The sequence below is a fragment of the Rhipicephalus microplus genome, chromosome 2 (assembly GCF_043290135.1).
Source record: "Rhipicephalus microplus isolate Deutch F79 chromosome 2, USDA_Rmic, whole genome shotgun sequence".
NCBI lineage: Eukaryota > Metazoa > Arthropoda > Arachnida > Ixodida > Ixodidae > Rhipicephalus > Rhipicephalus microplus.
Genome location: NC_134701.1, coordinates 96,520,555 through 96,548,087, shown reverse-complemented (window position 1 = coordinate 96,548,087; position 27,533 = coordinate 96,520,555). Strand labels below are relative to the sequence as shown.

General features: G+C 45.3%; 1 protein-coding gene across 5 annotated transcripts in view; it reads right to left on the bottom strand.

The window, feature by feature from the left end:
* The window catches only part of LOC119170776 (uncharacterized), a 148,094-nt gene that overhangs the window by 447 nt on the left and 120,114 nt on the right, over window positions 1-27,533 (bottom strand). Inside the window, exons 9-10 of one of the 5 annotated variants that reach the window (XM_075886686.1) lie at window positions 9,633-9,779; window positions 3,236-4,929 (exon numbers count right to left, since the gene is read on the bottom strand). In XM_075886686.1, coding sequence (XP_075742801.1) covers window positions 4,789-4,929; window positions 9,633-9,779 — 288 coding nt within the window. In that variant the 3' untranslated portion in view covers window positions 3,236-4,788. Of the gene's footprint in view, window positions 1-3,235; window positions 4,930-8,991; window positions 9,780-27,533 lie in introns of those variants that run through there. The other 4 variants (XM_075886687.1, XM_037422034.2, XM_037422033.2 and 1 more) reach the window with 4 other exon arrangements.

Here is a 27,533-nt window from a genome sequence, read left to right as displayed (position 1 = left end):
CGTAGTGAAGCTTGCTGCTTGGTTTCAGTAGTGTGAACAACTATTGTTGTTTGGCCTGAAGATGGCTGATAGAAATCGAATAAAGCACGGAAATGCTGTAAAGGGTAAGAATTTCTCCGCGTCTGTTTGGTGTGAGCTCTGAAAAAATGGCATTGGAGAAAATGTTTACACAGTCATCAGCCGCAGGAGCTGGTGTGACGACACATACCAAGACTGACACTGCAGGGTTGGGGAAAACACAGTCTCCAACACATTCTCCACAGAGTACTAATGAAGCGCTAGCCGAAAGAATACATGCGTACATCTCAAAATAAGTGTTGTAGAAAGCGATGATGGCAAATGGAAGCAAGATGTTCTGATGGCACTCTCTACTGGCTGATGGCGTAAACAGAACAGATGCTGTTGAAACAGAGGCACGTGACACCAAAATGAGAGCAGTGGGAGCGATGCAACGAAGACATCCAAAGTTGCAAACACTTTACTGGATTAGGGGTTTTCGGGGTCAAAGCATGGCACAGATAATGTTAGTTCAGAATGGGTTCTGTTCACTAGAGCAGAATGTGATTATAGGAAATTCCATCCAAGAATAACATCACAGGAGGAACATAACAGGATGACCAATTCGACGACATATACCGTATTTTTGCACGTATAACCCGCACCAAAAACCCTAAAATTTCAGTGGCAAAGTGGAAGTGCGGATAATACGAGGGGTTTTTCCTATAGTGCTTCTTCACAGCAATGCGTGTTGTGCTGTGAAGCCCCTTCACAGTGTAGCGAAGGCTACGGAGGCGGTTTCCACAAATTCGTGTTGCTCCGCAAGTAGCACGGCAGCTTGCGGCCGATTTTGGTTTCGCTTGCTTGCATCGTTGAAGCGTTTAGAAAAACATTTGGAGAGAGGCAATTCGATTGTTCAGTGTAAAATCTCACTGTCACACCACAAGTATATCTTTTGGACGTTCGCGGCCGCTCAGTGACCCTCCACATGTCCCTACGTCACGGACGCCATGTTTACTTTTGGAAAGGGCTTGCCTAAAAGGTGGTGCTGTCTAAGAAAGTTGGCAGCGTCTCCTGCGCCGCGCGGCACAGCAGCCAGCCCCACACAGAAGTGGCTCCTGCACCGCACGAAAGTGACGTCACTTTAAAAATTATTACCTAAAGCTAGTTAAATGTGTAAATTATTTGTGTGTAATGCATTAAACCTACAAAAATTTTACTAAGCAGGTATTTAACGAGTCAATTAGCCTAAGTTTGTTATTTAAATACATATTACAAGTATATTAAATACAGGGGGCGCCATGGGCACTGCGGCTGCGAAAGGTAAACACTGCGAGATGGTAGCCGCCTGCGATGTGTTAGGTGGTGAAAACTCCGATGAAATCGTGGCCATGGCCTAGGCCACTCCCAAGGAGGACTGGAGTGTTGTCGCTGCTTCATGTGGTTGCTGGATGCTTAGTTGAACCTGGTGGTGGGAGCTAGCGCGGCCGTCCAGGGCGCCGCAGCTTCATCTGAATGTGTGCGCCATAAAGTTTCTCAGTATGATGTGCGGATTACAGTTCTTGAACGTGCTGCATTTTCTAGATTGCAATGCCAAGCGTGGTGTTGTCAAAGGTGGAAGTGTTCTTGCTGCCGAGTTTTGCTTGTCGCGAAGGACAAGCAAAGCGAGTTTTGCTTGTCGGCGAAGTGTTCATACAGTGGATGGAAACAACTTTATTGTAATGTTCTTACGAAGCCTGTGATCTACGAAGGCCAGAGCTACTGCATTGTCGTCTGTTTTGTCAAGTGCGAACACGTACGGCCGTTCTGATCCGTTGCTACCTGAATGCTCCCGTGCTGTCACAGGCCGCGCGTGTTATTGAGCAAGGCAGGCAAGCTGTTTTATAGTTAGATGGGCTAACGCCGTCGGCACTTGCCCTTGGGCATTGTTTATCAAGTGCTGATCGCCCAGAGCATTGCGGTGACACGTCAGTATTTTTAAAGAAAGCGGCTTGCCGGTTACCTCGTCAGGTGATGGTACACCGAGCGACATAAAAAAAGTTGCCCGAGACTACTTTGCCGTGCACCTTTCTATCATCAAAACTTTGATAAACCGTAGAAATCAACATTCCTGACACCTGTGCCGAAGAAACCAATGCAGCCAGCTGCATTCGAGTTTTTTGTGTCTTTTTTGCGTCTCGCCGATTAAGAGCACTAATTTGCTTGCAAAACACGTTATCATAATAAATATAGTCAATCCTGCAAGAGTCATCGAAGATCCAATATCAAAGGGCCTGTGGACGGGACCACCACCAGCAGCAAGTCGGGCTGATGAGGAGGCTCAAATGTTAAAACAATATCTGCGTGAACAAAAAACAAGAGAAAGTATCGATAACTGAAATGCGACTTCAACCACCGAACTCACCAGTTGATGTGTTGCTTTAACCAACTACGCCCAAGCTGCCGATCAGTTTGAGATGGCAAACAAGCCGGTTTTGTATTGTTGTCACGCTGAACCTAACTTTTTTGTTCACTTTTATGTTTGGACGTAACTTTAAGTGCTTTTATCGTTATGTCTAGACGTACCACTAGACACTCCCGACTATTCAAACAAAGCGCCCAACCGGAAAATGCATGACGTCACTTCCGTGCGGCGCAGCAGCCGTTTCTGTGTGGGGGTGGCTCGTGCGCCGCGCGGCGCAGCAGTCTCTGCCAAGAAAGTTCCATAATAAATAAAGCAGTATTTATTTCAGCAAGGCAAATGAGATATTATAGTGCCTATAGAGATATTAGTAAATTAATGTACTACTTTTTGACGCGGTAGCAAGCATGCATTTCGGTTCTGTTGTTTCCAGGGTGCTGTTAGTGTACTAGAAGGGGTAGTGCTCTCAAGTTGTCGCCGAGTGCGAGCGCTCTTTACCTCGCTGATACCGCTAGTTCTCCACATCTCGACCCGTTCGCCAAGCCTAAGTCGATCTGTTCTGTCGCCATGAGTAGCGTACGGCGGCAGGCCTTCACGGCACAGCAAAAGCTTAAGATCATCGCCGTCGCCGAAGAATTTGGAAATCGCGAAGCGGGAAGACGGCACGATGTGGATGAGTCCTGCATGCTACTGTAGTGAAAGAAGAGAGCCTACAAGCCGCGCACCGTGACCGTAGGTCATTTCGTGGCCCCAAGACCGGTGCCTACCCTGAGCTGGAGGCGGAGCTAGTAAAGTTCATCGAAGATGTGAGAAGCAGGGGTCACGCCGTATCGACCGAGATGGCACAAGTGGAAGCGCGGCGACTTTCGAGTGAGCTAGGCCTACCTTCCGAGTTCCGTGCGAGCCGCGGATGGCTGCACCGCTTTATGAAGCGGCAAGGGCTCTCAATCAGACGGCTGACTACAATATGTCAACGCTTGCCGGCTTCTTATGAGGAGAAGCTGCTCAAGTACCAGAGATATGTAATTGGCCTGCGAAAGCAGCACAATTACATTTTCTCACAAATCGGCAATGCAGATGAAACTGCTGTTTATTTTGAAATGCCGTTGTACACAACAATTGAGAAGACGGGCAGCAGTTCGGTGAGCGTGCTGACCAGCGGCAACACGAAACTGCGCATCACAGTCTTGCTTTGTGCCCTCCCCGACGGCACGCTACTGCAACCGTACGTCATCTTGAAAAGGAAAACTCTACCAAAGGTTCATTTGCCTGCCAGTGTGGTGGTGCGTGCACATGAGAACGCGTGGATGAACAGTGACTTGTTCGTAGACTGGATCAAGACGGTATGAGAGAAGAGGCACGGTGCGATGCTCGCAAAGAGGTCCATGCTCGTTCTTGACTCGTTCCGCGGCCACACAACTGAGGAAGTGAAGGACCGCCTTTCACGCAACGACACCGACTTAGTCGTTATACCCGGTGGAATGACGTTAATGTTGCAGCCTCTAGATGTGTCACTTAACAAGCCCTTCAAAGCGCATGTCAAGTGCTATTGTGCCGAGTGGATGGCCGAAGGCTGCTACGACTTGATGCCAACAGGACAAGTCCGAAGGCCTGATATTGCCCTATTCTGCAAGTGGATTGTCGAGGCATGAATGGCCATTCCAGGTGAGATGGTGGGAAAAAGTTTCAAAAAATGCTGCATCGCAAACAACATGGATGGCACCGAAGATGACCTTGTGCATAATAGTGAGGACTGCGGCTCAAGTGATAGCTCTAGCGAGAGCAGCGACAGTGAGTGAATTGTGACTGGCCTTGCAGACAGCGTATTCTGCTTGCTAAATAAAGCTTTTTCTGTCTACATATGTGCTATGTTGCTTGAGCAGTAGCTTTTGTACAGCCTTTCCTGTATATCAAATGTGCGAGCAATACGAGAGTATTTTTTTTTTTTCTTTCTCGGTGAGTTGAAAGTGGGGGTACGGATTATATGCAGGGGCGGGTTATACGTGCAAAAATACGGTAAGACACCTTGAATGACAACTTGTGCAGTGCACAATGCCGATGGCTGAAGGTGGTGCGACGATGCTCTTAGCAAAGAGATATCGGTAAGGGGATTGGTCAGCTTGTTCAAGTTGCAGCAGAGTTTTTTGCTAATGACAGATACAGCAACTCCAGTGTCAACAAGGGCAAGTACACTTACGCCAGATAGTTCGGAGGACAAAAATTAGGTCTTGAAATGTTCGACAGTAACCCAGCTCTTGCCTTTGGAACTACGGCTATCAGTTCCTCCTCGTGGCGGGCTGCAATCAAGTAGCGTTGGGGAGATGAATCGCCGTTGAAAAGTTGACCAGTGCATATCGGATGGTCGGCGACTATTAGTCGAGTCTGGAGAATCAGTCGCAGCAACGGCATGGGGAGATTAAATGTGAAGATGGTGGCCGCGACATATGACAGTTGAGGCTGAACGTAGTTTCAGGCCCCAGCACTTTCACGAAGAAGGAAGCTGCGACGACAGCAATGGTGGGCAACGTAACCTGAAAGGCCACAAAAAAAAAACATATATGCCGATTATTCTGGGTGCGCCATGGGTTGAGGGCCAAGGCACCATTGGCTGAATAAGGAACTGAAGGGGGATATGTCAGTAGTTACTAAGAAGTGTAAAATCTGTCGGTAGCTTGGTAGGCAGGGATGGGCAATGAAGCACACATTTGAGCAACAATGGCAGCGTAGGTGAGTGGGCTGCAAAGGCAATGGAGTCGAACTAGAGGGCAATGCTTTTGCAACCTACATATCGTTGACTCGACGAAGAAAAGGTGTCAAGGAAGCCATTGGCTTCGATCAGGTGGTGACCATAGAGAGCTGTCGTGAGTCTTCCTCACGAATTATCTGCTTTATCCGTGGAAGAGAAGCTGTATGATCGGCGCTGTCAAAACGTAAGCCCCGAGATGAAAGATCTGCAGTATCTTGAGCAGCGCTACGTGTGGAAGCATGCTGCTTGCACAGCTCATCGTAACTCTGGCAGGGCTGGATGACATCTGTGACCGTTTGAGGACTTTTCGTACCTAGCACCTGGAATACATTGTCATCAATGCCTTTCAGAATGTGCTTGATCTTGCCTTTGTCCAGGGATGAGTCAACGAGCTTCCATGGAGAAAGCACATCCTTAATCTAGCTCATCATCGTTTCACCCTGTCTTTGGACTCTGCCACTCAAGCACTGTTCAGCTCGAAGCAAATGTACAGCAGGGTGTCTAAAGGCCTCTGTGAACATCGTGAAATCCGTCCAGATGGTGCAATCGGTCCGGCAATTTTTGTATTAGGGTCTTGTAACGTCAGTTAAGTAGAAGTACAGGTTTGTCAGCTGCTCGCTGGCATCCCACCTATTGCAAGCGGCCACCAGCTCACACTCGGCAAGCCAGTCTTCCACGTCATGGTTATCTGTACCACTGAATACAGGTAGATCACGCTGCCGAAGTACGCCAGGGAGGAAAGCGGGTCTTGGTGTGGCATCAGGAGCACCCTGAGACGGTCCGGAATCAGCCATCGTGACAGGTTGCGAGGTATACGTGGTCTTCATCCTAGAACTGCTTGAACTATGCAGCCAGACATTATCCAGCACCTCCACCAAATCAAACAAGGGTGTTTTAAAGGCAAGAGTCGCGACAACTGCACATCACCTTTACTACCACAAGGGCTAATTAGCACCGTGGGTGCCGATCACTCGCATAGTCTTTTTCTTCTCTCTGGGTCAAGCCGCATGTACACTACCTTCATTGCAATCCTTATAAAAGCAGTGAAAAGACACACTCAACCATTACACACACCTTTGCCAGTGATGCCCACGAAAAGTTTAGTATGAAATGCTAGAAAGAGTGCACACAGCTGCAAGACTGACGTGGGCACCATGGTTGTCGATTCTATGCTTCAACTATCCTTAGTGTGTCTATCTACATTATTCAGGGGTTGACAGGTATCAAATACACAATTAAAATATGTGTATAGACTAGGATTGTGCTAAGAGTGAATTTTAGGTTCAAAGCGAATTGGAATTCCACGTATGACATATAAAAAAAAGAATATTTATCATGACTTAACTAACCTGCACAATATTTCTTTTGAATTGAAATAGGGGCTCTATGCAAATGCCATTTTTTTTTTTGTTCAAAGGAAGTCGAAACAACCTTGAGAAGTAGTTTCGGTAGGATGCGAGTGATAACCTCTAAGATACTTATGTCTTAAAATTTGCTATACATTGAGCATATAAGCAGTCATAACAAGCTTAATAAAATGACGAATTCATTTGAGCGTAACATGTTCGTTTAAAGGGACCCTGCAACACTTTTTCAAGTAGCCTGGCTACTAACATACAGCGTTTTTTGTTTCAATATTGCTTACAGTACAGTTCTTTGCTGCTCCTAGATTCACAGCCATAAATGCATTTCAAAGACAGCTGTGACTGCTGTGTATTGTTTATGTATTGATGTTGATGCTGTCTTTTCTTGTAACCTCTAGGCAGCTGAAATTAAAGTTGCTCCATTATTTTCCTTTTTCACAGTTCCATTTGATGAATGGCATCATAAGTGGCACGTGCGAAAAAAAAAATTTGGGAACAAAAAACCAAGCTTGGTTGTGAAAGACACTGCACAAGCCATATGGGGAAGCGATGTGCTTACTTCTCAGAGCGTCACCGGAACAGTTTGCTCAAAGAAAAGAGCGTTGGGCGAGCTGCCGCAGCAACCCCTGAGCCCTGAAAAACTTCTTGTGGTATCAGGTACAACTAGCACAAATAGCTTTCTGCAGCACAGTTCTTGCCGATACCGTTGCATGCAATAAGTCATCTTTACAAAGCCTGGCCGCATAAATGGAAATGAGATAGCAAAATTTATGCTACTTTATAGTAGGTCATCAAACTAGAGTTAGATTTATAGGGTGAAAACAGATAACCTTGACTTAGTGCTGGAATTATGAAAATACATATCTCTGAATTCCACTAAATTTGAATGGGGTGCATTTAGGCTACTAAGCTTGACTAGGATATTCTGTTGCACATGAGACTGCAGTGCACCAGATTGTATTGCTATCAGTTGCAGTGCGCAGGCACAATGGCTAATACCAAACAAGGTTTTCCAGAGTTTGTGAAACATACAAGTCGTGCATTCCTCACCGGTGTGAGAACATTAGCGCTCAAAACAGAGCTCTAGCTGTATGGCGTAGCAAATGTCATTGCCACAATCACTGATTTTTGTTTTCTAATGCTGAAAATCAACCTTTCTATTTGTAGAAACACTCAAGCACTGGGGCTGAGAAAAAAAAAATCGAAACTGCGGAAGCAGAAAAAAAATCTGACGTGGATCCCGACGAAAAAAATACAAGATCCATTAAAGGCAAAGCTGTGCAAGCAGCTATTTGATGAATACAAAAGCACCGAACAATATTGAACTGTAGCTGCAACAAATTTGTTGCTGCAAAGCAAAATGAATGTTGAAAGATATGACTGTTTGTTTAACGCCCATGTGGATGTGGAGCACTGGCTTAATTACTAATCATATGGCACAACCAGGATAGCCAAGTTACATGTTTTTCCAACTCTAAATTTCCAATGAAGTGAGCAGAAACATGCATGCATTTAAGTTTGTGTGGGTGCCACCTTGTTGGTAGGAGATGTTCTCCACCCCGGTGAGTAAAAAGTCTGCCTGTATATGTATGCGACCCTGAGCTGGAACCAGCAGCTGCTGGTTTGAGCTACTGGTCCCATCAACTGCTGGTCCCGTCAACTGCTGTTCCCAATAGCCACTGGGAATGTGCTAATAAACCACCACTGCTGGAACCATCAGAAAACTAGCAGGAAATTTTCACCTGGGCATGGAGCCAGTAAACATGCTTGTTGCCTCAAAAATTTACCGCCGTAAATTTCTAGAATCAGTTCAGTACAAGCCAAGTTCCAAAAATTTATCGCACGCTGCAATTGCATTCTTTCTTTTTGTCCCACGAAGTAGCTGGACGTTAAGCAGGAATGGCATGGCGAAAAAAAAAATACGAAACATGCACCTCGTGACCTTGAGCACCTCTTACTTTTTTTCTTTCTTCGAGTACGTGGATTTTCAGTGCGATTGCGCACATACTCGTGGACAAGCGGTGGCATCCCGCGGCGGCCCCGGTAATGACGAGCGCGCCATGCTCAAATCGGCCAGTGGCTGTGACCAAAGCCGTATATTCCTTCTTGGCTGTGACAAGTAATTATTGAGCTTGTAGTGTCATTTGCAAAGGAAAAAAAGTAATTTTTAGCTTTGAAATTTATTGTGAATTACAAGCCGCGTGCTACATTGTAATATTTGCCTCGCGTGTTCTCGGTAGCCTCGATACCAATCGGCAGCGTTTTCTGACCGTGTGCAATAAGTGTTGTAGGGCCCCTTTAAATTTTAAGGAGGGCTTCGCGGCAAAGCAAATTTCCCCTTGATACGTGCTTTTACGGCTTAGCAATCATACACTGTAGTGAAACCACCTTTACAAGCAATGACATACGGATTAATATACACCCATTCGTTCATTGTGAATACTTGAAAAGTATTCAATAATTTCAATTCGAATCAAAGGGAATTCAAATACTCAACTATTTATTTGAATAACTGAAGCACTTGAATATTCGCAGAAGCCTAGTGTAGACTTAAATGCTGTGCTTAAAATCTTTTACAGTGAGCACTTCAACACAGTTTAAACAGAAAGAACCAGTATTTGAAACTTTAAAAGAAAAACATCACAAGTTCTTATTACTCACTGTTCTGGAAACAAAGGCACAATCCTTATGTTGGCCATACATTATTTGGTATTCGTGAGTAACAAGGTCACATTAACGAAAAAAATGGAGTTCACGAGTGCAAGTGAGCTACGAAAAGCTAGACTACTTTACAGACTTTGTAAACAGCCACTACTTACACTGCTAACACAGGAACACAGATATTTGGCGAACACAAATGCAGAGGTGGGTAAAGGCACTTGACAAGAAGAGGTAGGTAAAGGCACTTGACAAGACTTGGAGACGGCACTGTGCCAGTTGTTTACAACATTTCTGCGCAGTATGGCTAGAGAAATGGTTGGTGACCTTGCAAGTGTTAAGTATTAAAAGCTCTAGTGATTATCATGGGCTCAGAGCACAAGAAACCGTAACAAGCTTTACCCAGACATTACATGGTTTGTTAGTGTCCTCTCGTCGCATTTCTGGTGACCAACACATCGCTGACCTTGAGGTAGGAGCAGATGTGCTCCAAGATTCGGCTGGGGAGCTGGTCAAGCTGCAGTGGTCGTCCTGTTGATCCATCACCACATCCGTTGGACGGCACCTCGTAGCAGACCAGTTCTTCGTACACGATGCCAGCAAGCTGCCAGAACTGCATATATGAGAGACACAACAAACATGAAGTAATGCTGCTGCCAAAGCAACAATGTTGTAGAAGACAGCAGAAAGAATAATGAAAAATGACAGATTGTATGCTTCTTTCTCCTGCAAATGTAGAGCCTTTTATAGCACTAGGCCCTGTTCTTGATACCTTTGTAGCATTGGTAAACCTAGCTGTCGAGTGTGGATTTGGATTTCTTCCCATTCTCATCTTTTAAAGCAGATTTGAAGAGACTGCGGAAAAACGCAGCAAAAGTCACCAACCTACCTTAGCTAGGTGCACATCTGCAAACGCGTGCTTCTATGATGAGCATGAAAAGAAACAGATCGCAAAGTGTCCGGGAGAGAGCCCACATTTATTTAAAAAAGTTTATGGTCTTGACCAAGCAGGTGCTGCTCAACTTTTGCAGGTCAAACACTTTGAAGCTGTTCACATTGTCATGAACTTCGTCAGTGGCATTATTGCACCTGCCAAGGTAAGTGCGCATTTCGGCCATGCATTCCATGTCGGTCCTACGCCGGCATGGAATGCACAAATGTGATCTTTCGGGCTGGCTCACGGGCACAGCCTTAGTGTCATCTTCACCCTTGGCGTCCTCGTCCCTATTATTTGCATCACCGCCAATGGAGCTGACGATATCATAGATGATCAGTGGCTGATGTACATGCTTCATTGTCGCGCTGTAGATAGTATTTGTACGTCACCTTGGCACCCATCACGAGTTTTTTTCCGACTTCTTACCACATGCCACTCGCGACACTTTCTTCGCTGTCTCGTTTGCCTTCAGTTTGAAATGGAAGAGATACCAAGCCTGCTTTCATCCAGCAACTCTCGTTGGTGGTTGCTGTAACGTTCCACCAAGCCCCGGCAACCAATTATGCGGCCTGTCGCACACCGACTGATGTAAGCAGCTTCATCCGAAGATTAATCAGCAATCTCTGCACGAGGCGCTTGCGGTACTAGGCCGTGACGCTTCTTATGATGCCTTTGTTCAGTGGCTGTAGCAATGAAGTGCAGTTAGGTAAAAGAGAATTCTAGCAGCTTATTATACAGCCTAACATTCACAAGATACACCCCGCATCTGTTGGTAATAATTATCATTTTCCTGCCTGCACGTCTCATCTCATTGTCCACCTTCATCTAGCCACCTGGAGAACAGCTCCCGTGTCATCTATGCATGCGAATTGGCTCGACAATCACACTGCAATGAAACATTCCTCATGCACCCAGGCTTCTTGTAGTTGTCCATTACCAAGAGTTGTAGCTTCTTGGTGCCTGCGGCATTGCAGCAGAACACCAAAATACCGAGTTTAGACAGCTTGCTGATTATAGCTGCTCCCCTTACAATGCTTAGTTTCATCAAGATGCTCCACATAGAACGGCATTTCGTCTGCATTGAATATGAGGCGGCAATTTCGCAGAGCGTTTTGTCGCACCATGCCGCAGTGCTCGCTGTGTCTGCCGCATTCTCTTCAACAGACAACATTTTCCAGGTGATTCTATTTCTCTCACAGAAACAGTGGAGCCACAACGCGCCTGTTTCGAAGCCTGTGATGGACTTTTTCCTGAAGTGCTGACACCAGTACATTTAGAGAATGTGAGTAGTTTTGGAACCAAGTGAGCACTGTAGCATCCACGTCTTGGAAGTTTCCTAATCGTATGTTCTTGGCGGTGCGAGCTCGGACCCTCGGTGCATCTTGATGATCTTATGCCGATCCTTCAGGGTGGCTGCGACAGTTGATGGTGCAACCCCATGTCGTTTGCGATGTGTATCTGTTCTTTACCGGCGTCCATTTGAGACAAGATGTCTACTTTTCCTTGCACTGCCTCTGCTTCTTTTTCGTGCTGCTAACAATGCTCATGGCAAATGGTGAACGCAGAAACGAATATCTAGCCAGGATTTGGTCTAATACTAACTCGTAAATGATAATTGTGCAGCATTCGCGATAGACAGAACCAAGACTGCAAGGTGAGGCTGAACCTGGCTCAACGAGGATGCAAAAACGATAGAAGGCACAGCAATAGCCACGTCTGGCACAGGGCAACATGTAGAGAAATGAGCCGAAGTTCTGATGATGATAGTGCGAAATATGGAGCTGTGCATTTTATTTGTCGCAAGTCATATTTTACTTTCAAATTCGTTATTCTAAAGCCCTAACTGAAACAAGGTGATCAAGTGCCATACATTATACTGAAAGATTCGTTGTTCTGAAATATCTTTACACTGAACCACTGGACATTTAGAAGAGGATTTCTGAAATATTTATTAACCTGAAAAAATTATTAATCTGAGGTTTGTTATAACTAGACACCGGATTATAAGCAAATGCCTATTTTGTTCCTTGCATTCCTATTGAGCCATTTTCATATATGAGCATGAATTAGGGGTTAAGAAGGGCTTTTATGATGTTTTTATAGCCTATAAATGCCTATTTTAGATGTTTGTGCCTCAATGCCTTTAAATGCCTATTTTCCAAATGACTCCCTATATGAGCGCTATTCAAGCCCGAATTTCGTTTTCGAGTGTGGTGTGAAACCTTTATTCAGGTAAAAAAAGGCAACATTGATATTTTAAAACTCTATAATGTTCAAGGAAGACAAAGTTGAAATGCTGCGAGCGATTGGAGGAGGAGCATGAGAAGTGCAAAAGGCACAATTTCTGCAGCCCTAAGTGGAAGCACGCCTCAGAGTCTGCAGGGGAAGGAGGAGAGAGATTTAAAGAAGGATAAGAAAAGAAAAGTAACGTCTATGGCCGAGTACGCGACGATTGCCTTCTACAGAAAGCTGTCAAGTGCCCTCAAAGAACTCAAGAACCGCCTTGAAGACCTGGGTGTTGTGGTGGGAAAGGAACAACAGGTTTTCCTGGGCAGCCGCAGGTAGCTGGAGAACTAATTAAAAACCATGGGGCGCCACTCATAGAATGCTTGTTGATTAAGTAACGGCGAAGGTCGCCAAATTGTTATACTTTACACAGCGAAGCCTGAGACAGGTGCCAGCATGTTTAGAATCAGCGGTGTATTTAGCATATGTTCACCATATGCTTGAATATGCTTGTTCCGTATGAGATCCTTTGTCATATGTCTTTAAGTGACAAACATAAAAAAATACAGAACAGGGCTTCAAGGTTTGTCCTAAGCCATTACTTAAAAATGACAGCTGTAATAATATGAAAAATGAAGTAGGCTAGAAATTACTATCATCGCGTCGAATTAAACTGCGGTTAGAGCTCCTATGTCAAGCTTTTCATGCTAAAACCCACATTCGAAAATGTATGTACCTAAACAGTCCTCTTCACGCAGTGGTAGTTGAGAATTCAGAATGTCGTATCAGTTATAATTTTTCTATTATTCCTTTTTAGTTAGTTTCATGACAGAATGAAATGGATTATAAAGAGATCAAAGTGTGTTGTGTGAACAAAAGCGTGTTTTCTTTGACATTGTAACCCATCTGCGTCAGCGCCCTTGGGTAAAAAATGTGATGTGCATGCAGCTTTTGTTTTGTTTGTAATTTACTTTCTAAGCGTCCCTCTCTAGGTGACATAATAAGTTGTAGTTAGACACTAGAAGTTCTTGCGTGCCCAATGAAAAGCATTCTACCATGGTGATTTTTTAAATTGGTTCGCTACGAGCCACCAAAGCATGATGCGAAGAAGCAAGCTTGAATCCCTTGCCTCTCTTGCCATGTAGCCATCGCAAGCCTCACTCCTTCCCTGTTCTCTTCGGTATCGGGGCTGGAGGATCACATGATGCATAGGCAGCAAGAATAAGATGCTAAAGCAAGGTCACGCATGCATGACGTGCCCCAGCCTACTTGTACACCTACGCCATCGAAGTTGTGTAGTTTCGGCGTTCTCTGTTGTGTATTACCAGTCTCTGTGGGAGGATCAGACAGTGCGTGTACTTTAGGGGAGGTTGGCAAGGATCATGTATTGTGACCGTGACACACCACGTCGCTCCACTGCAAATGTGGTGAGAGACGACGCACCAAGCACAAGCTAAACCTTGTCAGGGTTGGCGAAGGCATGATGCAGGAACGATGAGAAGACGAACCCAAGTGAAATGGGGTAGTAGTAGTAGTAGTAATAGTAGTAGTAGTAGTAGTAGTAGTAGTAGTAGTAGCCGCAGTAGTAGTGATAGTATGTGTTGTTTTGTGTAGAAAAACCACGATGTGATTATGAGACATGCAGTAGTGGAGAGCTCCGGAAATTTCAACCACCTGGGGTTCTTTAACGTGCACCCAAAGCTGAGCACACGGGCCTACAACATTTCCGCTTCCATCAAATATGCAGCCGCAATTCGAGCCCGCGACCTGCGGGTCAGCAGCAGAGTACCTTATCCACTAAACCACCGCGGCGGGGCCACCTCGAGGCTATTCTAAACAAAAATAAAAATAAGCTGAGATTCCATTTGTGTGTTTTAACATTTTTCTCAGCTTTCATTCATTAAACTCATTAAACTGATTTCGAAAGGTAGTGCAATGACACAGGGAAAAGAAAAACATTGAAACAAAGAGCGCTGTCCTTCCTTTCTCTTTGTCTTTGAGCTTCCCTTTCAAAATGATATGAAGCAGCCAGTTCAAATCAAAGTACTCCTCATTCATGCTACACAACAGAACACACAAATTGCACATGCTAAGTAATGTCACGTGCAACGCTCTTTATAAGGTACCATTTAAAATGCAGCATACAATCAGGAGATGGGACATTTTTCATCCGTTTTTCTAGATATAGCTAGTATTTAATAAAGTTCTGATGAATAGCGTATAGTATGCGACGTCAGCCCACCAATTTCAACTTAAAGGCATTAATTAAATTGAGCGTTTTACTACATGTAATTTCGCAAACCTTAACAGGAATGATCCAGAGTGCCCAGTGCACCATTACATTTGTCAGCTCGAAATGCCCAAACCTAGTGAAAGGTCCTTTAAGGCATTCACCGACAGGGGAGAAATTGTTCCTATGCGATTAGACCCAGCATCCCTCTCTTCTTGCGTATAAGTGGTCTGGTTATTTGATTCTGCGCTGCCCTTGCCAGCCATAACGAAACAAAAGAGACCCAAGAAAGTGTTGATTGAATGGTCGACACTTGACGCACAATGCTAGACAACAAAACGAAAGACCACATACTTTGAATTGCACGGGAAATGCATGCTCATTTTCAATCATTGGTACCTTTCTGCACTCCTTTTTGCTTCTTGCCGCAGATACAAGTCTCCGACATTGTCATTTTGAGATTTTCAACTTTTTTAGAAGTTTACTGTGCATATAATTTCGATTTTGAGGGCCTAAAACAGAGTTTTACCTGTCTGTCTTTGGCACCTAAAACCCACTTTTTTAGTGCCTAAAAAAATGTCCTCTAATAACGGTATTTCACTGTATTCCCTTCAGGTGAGAATTATGATGCACTGTCTGTGCATGTGTCAGATTCACATACTATATTTCTAAGATGCTCAACATTACATTCCAAGAAAGTAAACAAAGTAATATGGCAGATTATATGAGTTTCAGTAATTATTTCTATTGAGCACATAATTAAAAACTTCGTTATTCTGCCATCAGCCATTTGGCATAAAAAGAACGAAATCATAGGCCCCAAATGTGTGTGCGCTTACTTTGGACTTCATTCATTTCAAGAAAAAAAAAAAATACTTTTGGCAATGATTCTGGAAAGCGGAACGTCAAACATCGTGGTGCCTTAACTAAAGTAATCGGCTAGAGTCATATGCAGCATACTCGGGTCATGTCAAGTGACACTGATTAACATTCGCTTATTTATAGAACAAGGTACCCTGCTCTCTCTTAATCACGAGTGCACACTACTAAAGATAAACCTGCTTATAACAAACCTCCATATAAAGAATTTCTCGATATTTCTATTCTATTCCCCGCTGTCGCTCCAAAGAAGCACATGTATTTGTGACCTCTTTATGATGATGTTTGGTGTTTTGTGGCGTAATGCCAGGTCATAAGACAAGATGTGAACAATATGTTGTGTGGCTGGATAAGGGCCTTAAAATTTCTTGCACTAAAGAGAGTAAAACATAGAAGTAATAAAATAATGACAGTGACGTGACATGTATAGTAAAAATGGGTGGCGAAAGGTTCTGATAATAAAAGTACGTGTGAAGATATTTGGCACTAGCACAAGTGCCTCATCAGCGCCCTTGAGTCCAAGGGCCGCGAGGCAAGTGCTTTTCAATGCAGCCACCACAGCAGCAACCTCTCTTGAGAGGTCGCGCTATGCAATGCCTGGGTATATAACATGATAGAAGCGGACATCTCTTAAAAAAGCTAGCACAGACTTACGAGTGAAAAGTGGTTCCCTACCGATAAACATTGCAGGGTATAATGGTATATGTTGTCGGTAGGGTAATGAAAAGTGTTGTCTACTTAGAGTGTCTAATTGTTCACACTGGATTAAAATGTGCAGAACTGTTAGTCCTTCACCCCATCTGTCACACAATGGTGGATCACGACCAGACAAGAGATATGAGAGTGTCGTGTATGTGTGTCCTATCCTGAGCCTTGTTAGAGTTACCTCTGTACGACGTGATTTCGATACTAGCGGCCAATGACCAAGGTGTGGCTTAATGACGTGTAGTTTGTTTTGTGCGAGTCTATCCAACTTGCTCTGCCAGTAGTCCTTGAGTTTTCGTTGGAGAGACGGTTTAAAGTCAAGGGCCGGTATTGATATGGGTGTAGTGGCAGTGCTTTGTGGGAGGGATGCAGCAAGCTGATCCTGTAACTCATAACAGGATCAGCTTGCCTGTAACTCGTAACGGAGGATGAATCTTTGTCTTCTTTCAAAATGATAATCACAATGGCCTCTTTCCAGCTCGAGGGGATGTCGCCGGAACTAGATGGCATTGTAGAGGTAAAGTAAGGCTTTTGCGTTTCGAGAGGTAGGTTCAACATTTCATAGACCACGCGGTCAGACCCCGGAGCCGAAGTGCTGCAGCAGTTTAGAGATGCCTGTAGTTCAGCGAGGGAGAAACATTGGTTCTAGGCCTCGTATTTCGTACATTTGGTATCTAGTTTCTGATTCTCCACTCTTGTCTTATACCGTTGGAACTCTTGAGAGTAGTGTGACAAGCAGGAAACTTGCTCAAAGTGTACTCCTAGGTGGTTTGTCTGGTCTTCCAAGCTATCACCTTGTGTGTCCACCACAGGGAGCGCATATGCTTGTTTTCCTTTCACTCTTTTCACCCTGTTCAAGACCTTAACTTCATGTGTAAATGATGTGATGCCAGATAAAATTTTTTTCCAGCTTTCCCTTCTTTCCTGTCTGTGCGTCCTGCTACCCTGGGATTTTATGTTTTTAAAATTTGTGAGATTCTCGGTGGTCGGTGATTCTTGGAGCAGTCTCAGTGCTTTCTTTTGTTTTTCACGCGCTTTTCAATACTCATTGTTCCACCAAGGGGCACGTTGTTTGCCACATAGTCCATCTGTTTGAGGAATACATTTGGTGGCAACATCAATTAGAAAATCTGTGAAGTAGTTGATGGCAGCCTCTATGCTTAATGCACACAAGTCCGTACAGGTTAAGAGGGTATCTTTTCGAAACTGCTCCCAATCGGCTTTTTCAGTGAGCCATTTGGGAACCTGTGAAAGACATTTATATGATATTGGTGTACTCAAAACTACTGGGAAACGGTCACTTCCGTAAGGATCACTTATGGTTTTCCATGTGAGTAAAGGTAGGAGCGATGGAGATGGAATGATTATGTCTATGAAGGGGTAGGTATTGTTAGCGAGGTTGTAATATGTAGGCTCTTTCTGATTAAAAATACAGGCGCCGGAAAAAAAAAAAAGAACAGCTCAATTAAGCGACCTCACACGTCGTAACGAGAGTCACTCCATAGACGGCATTAATGTCCCCTAGAACAACAAAGGTTTTCGGGAAGTTCATCTATCAAGGACTGGAATTCATGTTTGTGCAGTTGCAAATGTGAAGATACGTATATACAGCAAATGCTGATGAGTTTTCTTAGAAGCACCACTTGAACAGCTACTGCCTCAAGAGACGTTTGGAGTTTTTTACATGCAATTCCTTGCTTAACTATAACAGCTACACCTCCAGATGATGCCACGGCATCACCGCGGTCCTTTCGGAAAATAATGTAACTGCACAGAAAATTGGTGTGTTTAAATTTTAAGTGTGTTTCCTGTACACACAGCACTTTTGGTGAGTGTTCGTGTAGAAGTTCTTGGACATCGTCGAGGTTTGTAAGAAGGCCTCTGACATTCCATTGTATAATCTGTGTTTTCATATTGGATGGAAAGTGGTGCTGTGTGTACAAAAATGAAGTGGCTGTTCAAGTGGGAAGTTGTAACTTCAGTACCAGGGCCGTCGTCAGGCCCTGTTGTTAATTTCTTAGTGTTTTTAGCGCGCTCCAGGGAGCCACGCCACAGTTTCGGCACCTGAGGTACCGTATTTGTGTCTATTGCCTCATGCGAAGAACTGAACGCCCGCGTACGCGAGCTGCTGTTGCGTATTAGCGACCTCGCCTGATGAGACCTGGTCGGTAGACCCGACGACCCTGGAGTCGCCTGAGTCTCTGGCTTGGTAGGTGGAGCAGGCTTGGCTGCTTTCACCACGGGGGCGGCCGCCACACCCGATGGCTCACTTTGCATTGGCCTAGGTAGTGGCAGAGGGTGATGCGACACTGCCCTCTGATGCGCCGCATCAGCGTAAGTTGTGCCATGAAAAGCCGAATACCTTCGGCGTGCTTCTTTGAAGGAGATGTTTTCATGGATCTTCAGCGTAATAATGTCTTTTCCTTTTTTCCTCTGTGGACAAGAATGTGAATATGCCGTGTGGTCTCCGTCACAGTTTACACAATGTAGGGTTTCATTACATTTGTCAGAGACATGGCCTTGGGCACCACATTTTGCACAAGCAGGTCAACCACGACAGCTCTAAGAGCCATGGCCGAACCTTTGACACTGGTAACATCCGCGAGGGTTTGGTATGTAGGGCCTGATCGGTGTCTTTGTATAGCCAGTTTCTATTGTTTGTGGTTGTTCACTGGTGGCAAAGGTCAGTACCAAGTGTTCCTTGGGGGTTTCCTGATTGTTCCTTCGGATGACGATTCGCTTCACATTGGTCACATTCTGTTATTTACAGCCCTCGAGGAGTTAAACCTCCTTTAGGTCAAGGAGGTCTATGTCGGAAACAACTCTAATTTCGGAGTTCATGGATCGATGGGGTGTTACGTTGATGGGAATGTCGCCAAATGTTTTAAGGTTTTTTAGCTTGTCGAATCGATATTTGTCAGAGACTTCTAAAAGAAGGTCTCTACAGCCATCACCTCATGTGGCCCTCAGTGACCGCTGTACTATGAACGGGGACACTGTTCCGGCTGTTTTGTTGGGCTTCTCACTGTGTACGACACGATAGCGGTGGAGTACTTTTTTGGACCGGCTGAAAAAGGAAAATTCTTCAGTGCTTACGCTCTTTGAAGCGGCACGATCACTGTGGAGTGAAAAAGTTCTATGCTTGATACTAGTGGAACATAATTCAGTAACGATAGCAGCCACCCACCACGGAGCCCAACGAGGGGACGCTACAAGATTCGAGAAATGAGAAACATGCAGACGCCAGCCATACACCGCTACGATAACCTAATGCGCGAAGGCCAAGATTGGCTAGTTGCACAATGTTAACCCAAGCCACCTATGAAAATGGGGAAGTAACAGAAGAGATTAGAACACAGGACAGATGAGAAAGAGTACAGGAAAGAAAAAGATCAGAGAGGGGGATAGGAAAAGGCTACTGCCGATTTCCTCTGAGTGGGTCAGCCCAGGGGTGCCATCTGCGTGAAGCTAGGGCCAAAGAGGTGTGTTCCTCTGCGGGGGGGGGGGGGGGGGGCTTGAAGGTCTAATCACCTGGCGTCGGCTCAACCCCCAGGATCACCTTTTCCCCGGACACTGCTCAGCCACGTATAGCTAGGCGTGGGGGGGAGTCAACACCCCCCCCCATTAGCTCGGGTCCGTGGTGTCGCTACGCACCAAACGCCTGCGTAAGCAGACGTCCCTGCGTGATTTGCGACCTCTGTGTAACAAAGTAACTGCAGGAGACAACCTTGATATAACAATTTTTCCCCACAGACAATCTAGGACTTTTGCTCTGCATTTTGGCATTTTGGTACGAGCATGCATCTTCCGCAACTGCCTCACCGTTGCCGCTTCCGGTGGACCGGTGGCCCGCGTCCGCATGAGGCGGGCAGGCAAGCCTGCACCCCACGAGCAGGCGTTGCCCCCGTGCTAGGCGCCGCAGTCGCATGCACAAGTGTGCCCCCCTACCCCCCTGCTCAAAAAAAAAAAAAAAGAACTGCTTTTGCACGTTGGCAGTACCGCGCCTTCAGTTAGCATCACATATGTGGGGCCGCACTGCACATGGAGAGCGCTTTGCCTAATAGTTTTCCGCGATATCCACATCTGTCTCTGTGTCGTTCGCATTTCGTTTTCGATGCCGTGCATGCGTGCATAGTTTCACTGAGCACGCATGGTGTGTCCCCCGGACGACGTTCAGCGTTGCTTTTTTTTATTGTGAAAGCAATTATGTATATAGAAAGTCTCGGCTGTTCTTTTTTTTTTTTTTTTTTTTGCCACCGCCGCCTTCATTCACCCTATATGTATAGCTACCTATATATATAAAAACTCAAAAAAGAAAAAAAAAGGTCATTCACGCTCGCCGCCCAGCTCGTCACAGTGCCCCAACGCGCACTTATCACCCACGCGTACTTTGCCCCACAAATGCTGAGGGGGGGGGGGGGGGGGGAAGGATAGTTAGATGCTTGTGCTCACGCGCTTATCCTTCCATGGGGAGAATCGCGCACCTTCGACTTTGACCGGAGCGATTGCATTTGCCGGGCCAGCGCATCCTCTACATTTACAGTGCCCGCGCGAAGGAGCAGATTTCAATAGAAAGCAACCGTCGGCGCTAGGGCGGCGTTTCGCCGCCAGGCGCCGCAACTGGAGTAGAGATGCCGCTGCATCGTCTCTCGCGCAAACGAATGCCGTGGCTGCATTCTAAGATGCTACATGGCTCGGTTTTCGGCTGTATTCGAATTGTTTAAGGTGTAATAGAAACTTGGAAATGAGAATCGTGAAACACTTGTTGTTCCGGACACCCAGCTCATTTCAAAGGCACGTGTCATTCGCGACTACTTGATCAAAGTGCTCGCGTGTCGTCTGCTAGGCCAATACCAGATAGCTCATACCAGTAATCCGCGGAACATCAATTTGTCACCGCGGCGTTCGCTTGAATGAGAGTTGCTTTTTTGACTAACTGAAGGTCGACTTTTGATAAAAGCCTTTGCCAGAAGCTAATAATAAAAGCTTGGATGCCTAATGTTCCCCGATGCTTGCTACTCTCTAGTGGCATAGCATATTATTCACAAGCCTGGAGTTCATGCACTATATAGCACGAAATGCCACTAGACTGCTTCCAGGAATACAGGTCATCATCTGTTCTCTTCCTAAACCATTACATGTGTTGCCGCCGAGAAAAGAAAGTGTCAAAAAATAAGTAACTGTGGCAGCGATTTCACCATTTGAGAGCTTAAACAATGAAATGATCGTGAAATAAACAAGACCAGCTCCATATGCGGCGTGATTTTTGTGATCATTGCCGATGTTTTGAACAGACGCTGGGTAAAGTCTGAAGTTTAATGCCGACTCTCCACTTGAGCCAAGGTGACAGGAATGAAAAATGCAGCCTGTGGTCAGTTGCTTGAGCTCGTCTCCGTATTCGTGGACGGATTGTCGTTGCCATAATAGCCAGCTTCTCAGCTTTGTTTCTTTATTCTTCTCTCTAGTCTCTGAATTCGGCAGCGAGCAGATTAGAGACCGAATGACTGTGTGGTGTCTGTGCGCTCCCATTTAGCTTCAGGGTGTATAGTTAGAGTTGAACATGGCAGTTACCGCGAGGCAGCGTTTTTAATGATACTCATTTGTTGACAGTTCAGATGCAGTGCATTCCCATTTAGTGATACCAATTGCCATGCTCCCAAACGTGACGGGTAGTCTTCAGCCACCACTACTTATAATATATAAAATACTCGGGTAGTCGATGAGGGCTACATATTAGAGTGTGTAGTACGAAGATTTATAAGGAAACCAATTGTTCTGCCTGATTACTGCTACCTGCTCCCTCGAACACCAGCGGAAGCTGAAATTTCACAGAGCTACAGCCGTACAGTGCATTAAGACTGTAGATTTAAATGCCTCATCAAAAGCCAAAATCAATAGCCGGTGGCGTCCGGCGTCTTCTCGCGGCGGCGGTGTGAACACGAGTGATGCAATAAATCATCATTACGAGAACGTCCACATATGATGTGACATATCATAAATGTTGACGTATCGGAAGGGCACATAACTTGACCGCATCATGTAACATCTTCGCTTGGTTGAAATGAGCCAATCATGATGTGAGTGCATGATTGATTGATTTGTGGGGTTTAACGTCCCAAAACCACCATATGATTATGAGAGACGTTGTAGTGGAGGGCTCCGGAAATTTCGACCACCTGGGGTTCTTTAACGTGCACCCAAATCTGAGCACACGGGCCTACAACATTTCCGCCTCTATCGGAAATGCAGCCACCGCAGCCGGAAATCGAACCCGCGACCTGCGGGTCAGCCACCGAGTACCTTAGCCACTAGACCACCGCGGCGGGGATGATGTGAGTGCATAACCAGCTGAGGGGCAGAAAGCTAGCTTTGTCTCCAATCCTTGAGGTAGTAAGAAAACAATGTTGGGCATCGAAATATCCCGGAAGAAACTAGGAAACATTCAGTGCATTGAATCAGAAAAAAACGAGGTTAGTTTTTGTCTTTCAATCGTCTCAGGCGAATCCGTAAAGAGACCAGAGAGTTTTTTTTTTTTTTTTTTGTAACTATTGAGAAATGAAAAAAGACAATCTGATTTTTCCCTCACACAGCAGTATTATATACTGATGCATGCAAATAATGAGGTTGCAATAGCTTGAAAGAGGAAATAAAAAAGGAATGCCATGAAGCTCAAACGCAAATATCAAACCCGTAGCACGGCCTGACAGAGCCTGGGGAAAACAGCGCGCTGCTATTGCCGTGTTAATTTTCATACTCCCTGCATCCGTGGAAGCTGCCAAGAAGCACGACTGCAAATTATCTCGCATGAAACCACCAATTTGCGAGCATTATAATACATGTGGCTGTTCAACGCCAGCATCCTGAAGTCTACTCGCGCTGCGCCACCTTGCGGTAGTGGCGAGCGGAGGCGGAGCGAGCGCTCGACGGCCTGAAGAGAGTATTTCCCCGGAGACTGAAAAAAGTAGAGGAGGCGCTGGCCCGGCGCGCAAAGGTCCCTTCGCTCTTTTCACACTGGCAGGACGTTTAGATGCGGGCCTTCCAGCAGCAAATGGCCTACACGCGCGTCGCTTGCTTCCACGGAACGAAAACCGTTCGCGCTGGAGTCCATCCAAAATGGGCTGGCTCACTGCGTCGCTTTCTCTCCTACTCTCGAGTTAAAAGGTTAGCATCCCTTCGCGTTGAAACTGCAGTGATACTCACCGAGATAGCAAGTGCGCCAGCGATCGCGACCGCCCTTAAAATCCAAGTTCATTATTGCTACTCGAGAGATCCCCTCGACCCCGTGTTGTTTCACGCTCGTTTAAGACGAGTGGTTTACTTTCCGTTTGAGCATTCGACGGCATTTCTAACACGCGGGAGATGTTATGCACTTTGCAGTCGATAGGGACGGGCTGACTCATTTGATCTCTGCTTTCTCAGCGCTCGCGCGCTTTTTCCCGCTCTTAAAAGTTACGATGCGTGGGGGCATGTTATCAATTTGGACTTGTTTTGGAACATGGCGGCGACAGCAACAACCCGCCGAGAGTGTCCATATAATTTATATCACAGTAATAATGCAGTTTTTTTGCTGTAAAATGAGTGTTTTGGGTTGGCTCTACATTGAGTTTCCCTTTTGTTTAATTTGCGCGTTTATTTTCTGAATTTTCCTACCGCACTTGCATATAACGAGATCCTCTTTAGAACAAATTTTTCCAGAAATTTATCAATTTTGTTACATCCAGATTTAACTGTATAGCATAAACAAGTTGCACACACTAACGATGGCCTCCAAGATGGCGGGTGCGCGGCATGTTTCTCTCCGACTCCCATTTGCCGCGCTCCCCAGCAAAACCAACGAGTATTGACTCGTACGCGCGGGTACCACGAGAGGGCGCATTGAGTGAGGGTTCTGGCGGCGGTGAGACCACGAGATACAGCAGAGCCCACGGGATTCCAGCGTGCGCATGGTCTTTTTTTCTGCCTACGAGCAAGAATCTCTGCCAGGATCTTCTGGCTGAACTGAAGGAAAGTATTTTTTCTTTCTGTTACTGCATTTGTTTTGGTCCAATCTGTAAAGAAGAGCATGGCAACTGCTACACTTTTTTGATAGGCAATTGTAAGGAGGTGAATTGTAAAGAGGTGTCAGTTCGTCTGTGGCAGTATTACGCTTTTTTTTTTTCATTACGGTCTGTTTTGTCTCGGTGCTAAATACCTCGATTTAAGAAATATAGAGGCATTCTAGTATTCCTCCTTTCCTCTGGAGACTTGTACGAAGAAAACCGGACAAATTATTGTCACTCCTTCGTATTGCTCTCCTATTCCGACTCATAATTTTAGTATTATATTGCGCACGGATATTTATGAGGTGGTCAACCAAAGCACAATAGAAAAAGAGCAAATTGTCGTTGCTATGTATTACCACCGTGTTTCATGCTAGGTACACGAAACTCTCAACGCATGTTGTGTACTTCTTGAACAAGCAAGACATTTCAATGTTCCTTCTTACATTGTCCGACGTATCGACTGAACACCATAAAATTCACATTGCGAATGGGCGACCATAAGTGAACAAAACATTCCTGTAACCGGCTTGTGGTCATCGCAGAACCAGGGCCGTTCAGTCTAGACATAGTCTAGACACATGGCGACCGCCTGCACCCTCCTCCCTGTATCCTGCTTCTGCGGCTGGACGGAAACATTCTTGAAACGGTGCGGAGAAAAGAGCGGGCCATGCCCACCTCTGGCAACACATTATCTTCGTGCAATTGAGACAACCAAAGAGAAACCCACCGCATGCCCGCCATCTCGGAGGCCATGCACAAACGTAGCCGCCACCACTGAAGGGGATAAAAAAAAGAACTATGGTAAGATACCATTGAGCCTCTCAGCTTGGCCTCATAACTGGGAGCATGAGGCTAAGCCAAAAGGGATGGTGGCTTGACGTGTGCCAAAGGGGAAGGTGTAATAAAAGCACAGTGATGGTGTGAACACTGCATTCTTTGGTGAACACAATTAGGGACGATATCTTAATGTGTTCAAAACATTTTACGAGAGTTATTGATCACTTGTTTTCATAAAAGCCAGTCTGAAAGTCGAGAAGTGCTCTACTGCGAAGAGAAAAGTAGGACCCATGCGTTTGCGGTGTGTGGTGCACATTTAAATGCCGCACATTTAGAAGGTGCACTGTTGCAAAGCGCACCGAGCGAAAAGAAAGAAGAGGTGCCAGAGTGTTTGAGCGATGCTGCGTGAACAACAAGAACATTGAAGAGTGTCAAACATGAGAACTGGTGTCGCAACGTTCAAAATACTACGAAAGAATACAAGGCCAATCATTTGCAAACATCCAGCAGTCTCCAATCAGGAGAGGAAAAGTATGCCCGAGGGGAAGTAAAGCCAGGGTCTGAGAAGAGTGAAAGGGAAGCTCGAAGAGAACGAGACGAGCTCCACATTGTTTTCAGACCGGCATGTCGGGTTGCAGATCCTAGCCTCCAGGACTTGAACTGGCCAGAGCCTCCTGGCATCGCGTCCTCGAGTTAGAAAATCTTAGCCATGACATACGCGAACTCCACTTCTATGCCTATGGGTTCCAGTGCAGGCAGGCAACATAAAAGCAGCGAGTCGGCTACAGGCCAAGTGCTGAATCAAGCTGCCCCACCATGTATTTTCTGTAGGGGTGTGCGAATATCAAAATTTTCAAATACAAATCGAATATGAATACATAGTTGAATATGAATAAAATATCGAATAATAAAGATGTTCATACTTTTTCACCAGTATAATTTTACTCAATCATATATTTATTTGGAAATGGTACACTTGTTGGCTATTGTAGACTGTTACGGCAAAAAAAAAAAATTGACTATGTGCACTTCCCAGGAAGCATATGACTTCAATAGTTGAACTTGTGACTGTGATTTCTTGCATCCAATTCGCATGTTTAACAAGCTTTTTGTATTTTTTTTGTGATAACACTTCAGTACAAAAAAAAAGAAGCTTTTGTACCTACCATCATGACGTACTATAATGTGCATGAAGTCACTTGTTTGATTGCTGCCATGGCAGCTGTATTCTGATGAGGTGAAATGTAATAATTAACACCAAGGTACCTAAGTCTAAGCGATTATCACCACAATTCATCCAGGTTCCCACACTATAAGTTCAAGTTTTGGCTTGCAAGACTCCAGATTTTAACTTTTTCTTTTTATTTTTCTCCCTGTTCTCACCGGTAGAGCAACTAAGGCAAACAGGAGTACTTAGGGTGTCTCAACTGCACAGCAATTGTTATCTGGATTGCTTCCGCTCTCTTTCTTGAGGACTGCGTGTTCGCCATTTTTCGATCAAGAGTGCTCTGTCACGCTGATAGCTGCATAATGATGACCAAGGTGCACAAGGTGCACAGTGATATTGCAAGGTAAGCCATGTTGCGTAAGCGCGTGAGATAGACGATTACCGATGTGTGATAGAAAGACGCCCCAACTACGTGTATTTGTTAATCGAGCCACAACTCCTGGTGGCAAGGGCACTTCTTTTGCCGCATCAATACCCCCTTCGGTGCACTGGCTGCCGACGGCAAGAAAGTGACATTGGCAAAAGAGCGATAACAGAACAGGGGTGCTAGTACGAGAGAATCCCGAAGGTGCAGTCGGGAATGCAGTGGAACTACGCATTAACTGCCACAAATTTCTGTCCATCATTTTATTTGCATTCCTGTTAGCAACAGAGAACTGCATGTGATGACGCCATTGTAATGTTACCGAAAAGTGCATGGCGCCTTATGAAATCCTTTTGGAACTATGAAAAGACGAATACATGCTCAAATAGCAGCACAGCTGTCGGACAACTTGTCAGGCTTTCAGGAGTGCGCGTTTGTAAGGCGATCCATCAGCGAAAACTGACACGGCTACACACGAAACACATTACCATTGTAAATCAAGCTTGGCACACCCCTAGCTAGTTGCGTGCAGAGCATCGCCTACAAAGCTCACTCCATAAGCGCCGCTCCCTGTAACGTGCCTTTGCATTTGCCCTTGTGCAAAGACATCATTTTTTTAAAGACGATAGTCTTTCTTGGGGACCTTTGATGCAAAAATTTTGGTCTGTCTGTCTGTACATTTGTATGTTTGTCCGCCCTTAACGGTACCCAAAACGGCACCAAAGTAACCAAACGGTTGTCCAAACGGCTGACCCCATCAGCAGCGCCCGTCAATATTGCTCGAAGTTCAGCGTTCATACTTGTACAGTCAATTAAAAATTGATTATTGCACATATCTGAGGCACAATAACAATACGTCAATATGAGGTATGTGTATTTTTTACCAGAAAAAGCATACATAAGTAATTCTAAGGACCGTAGCGCTTATCACACTGCCCTGACCATGCAATGCTTGCACGAATTTACTTCATGCTACCTC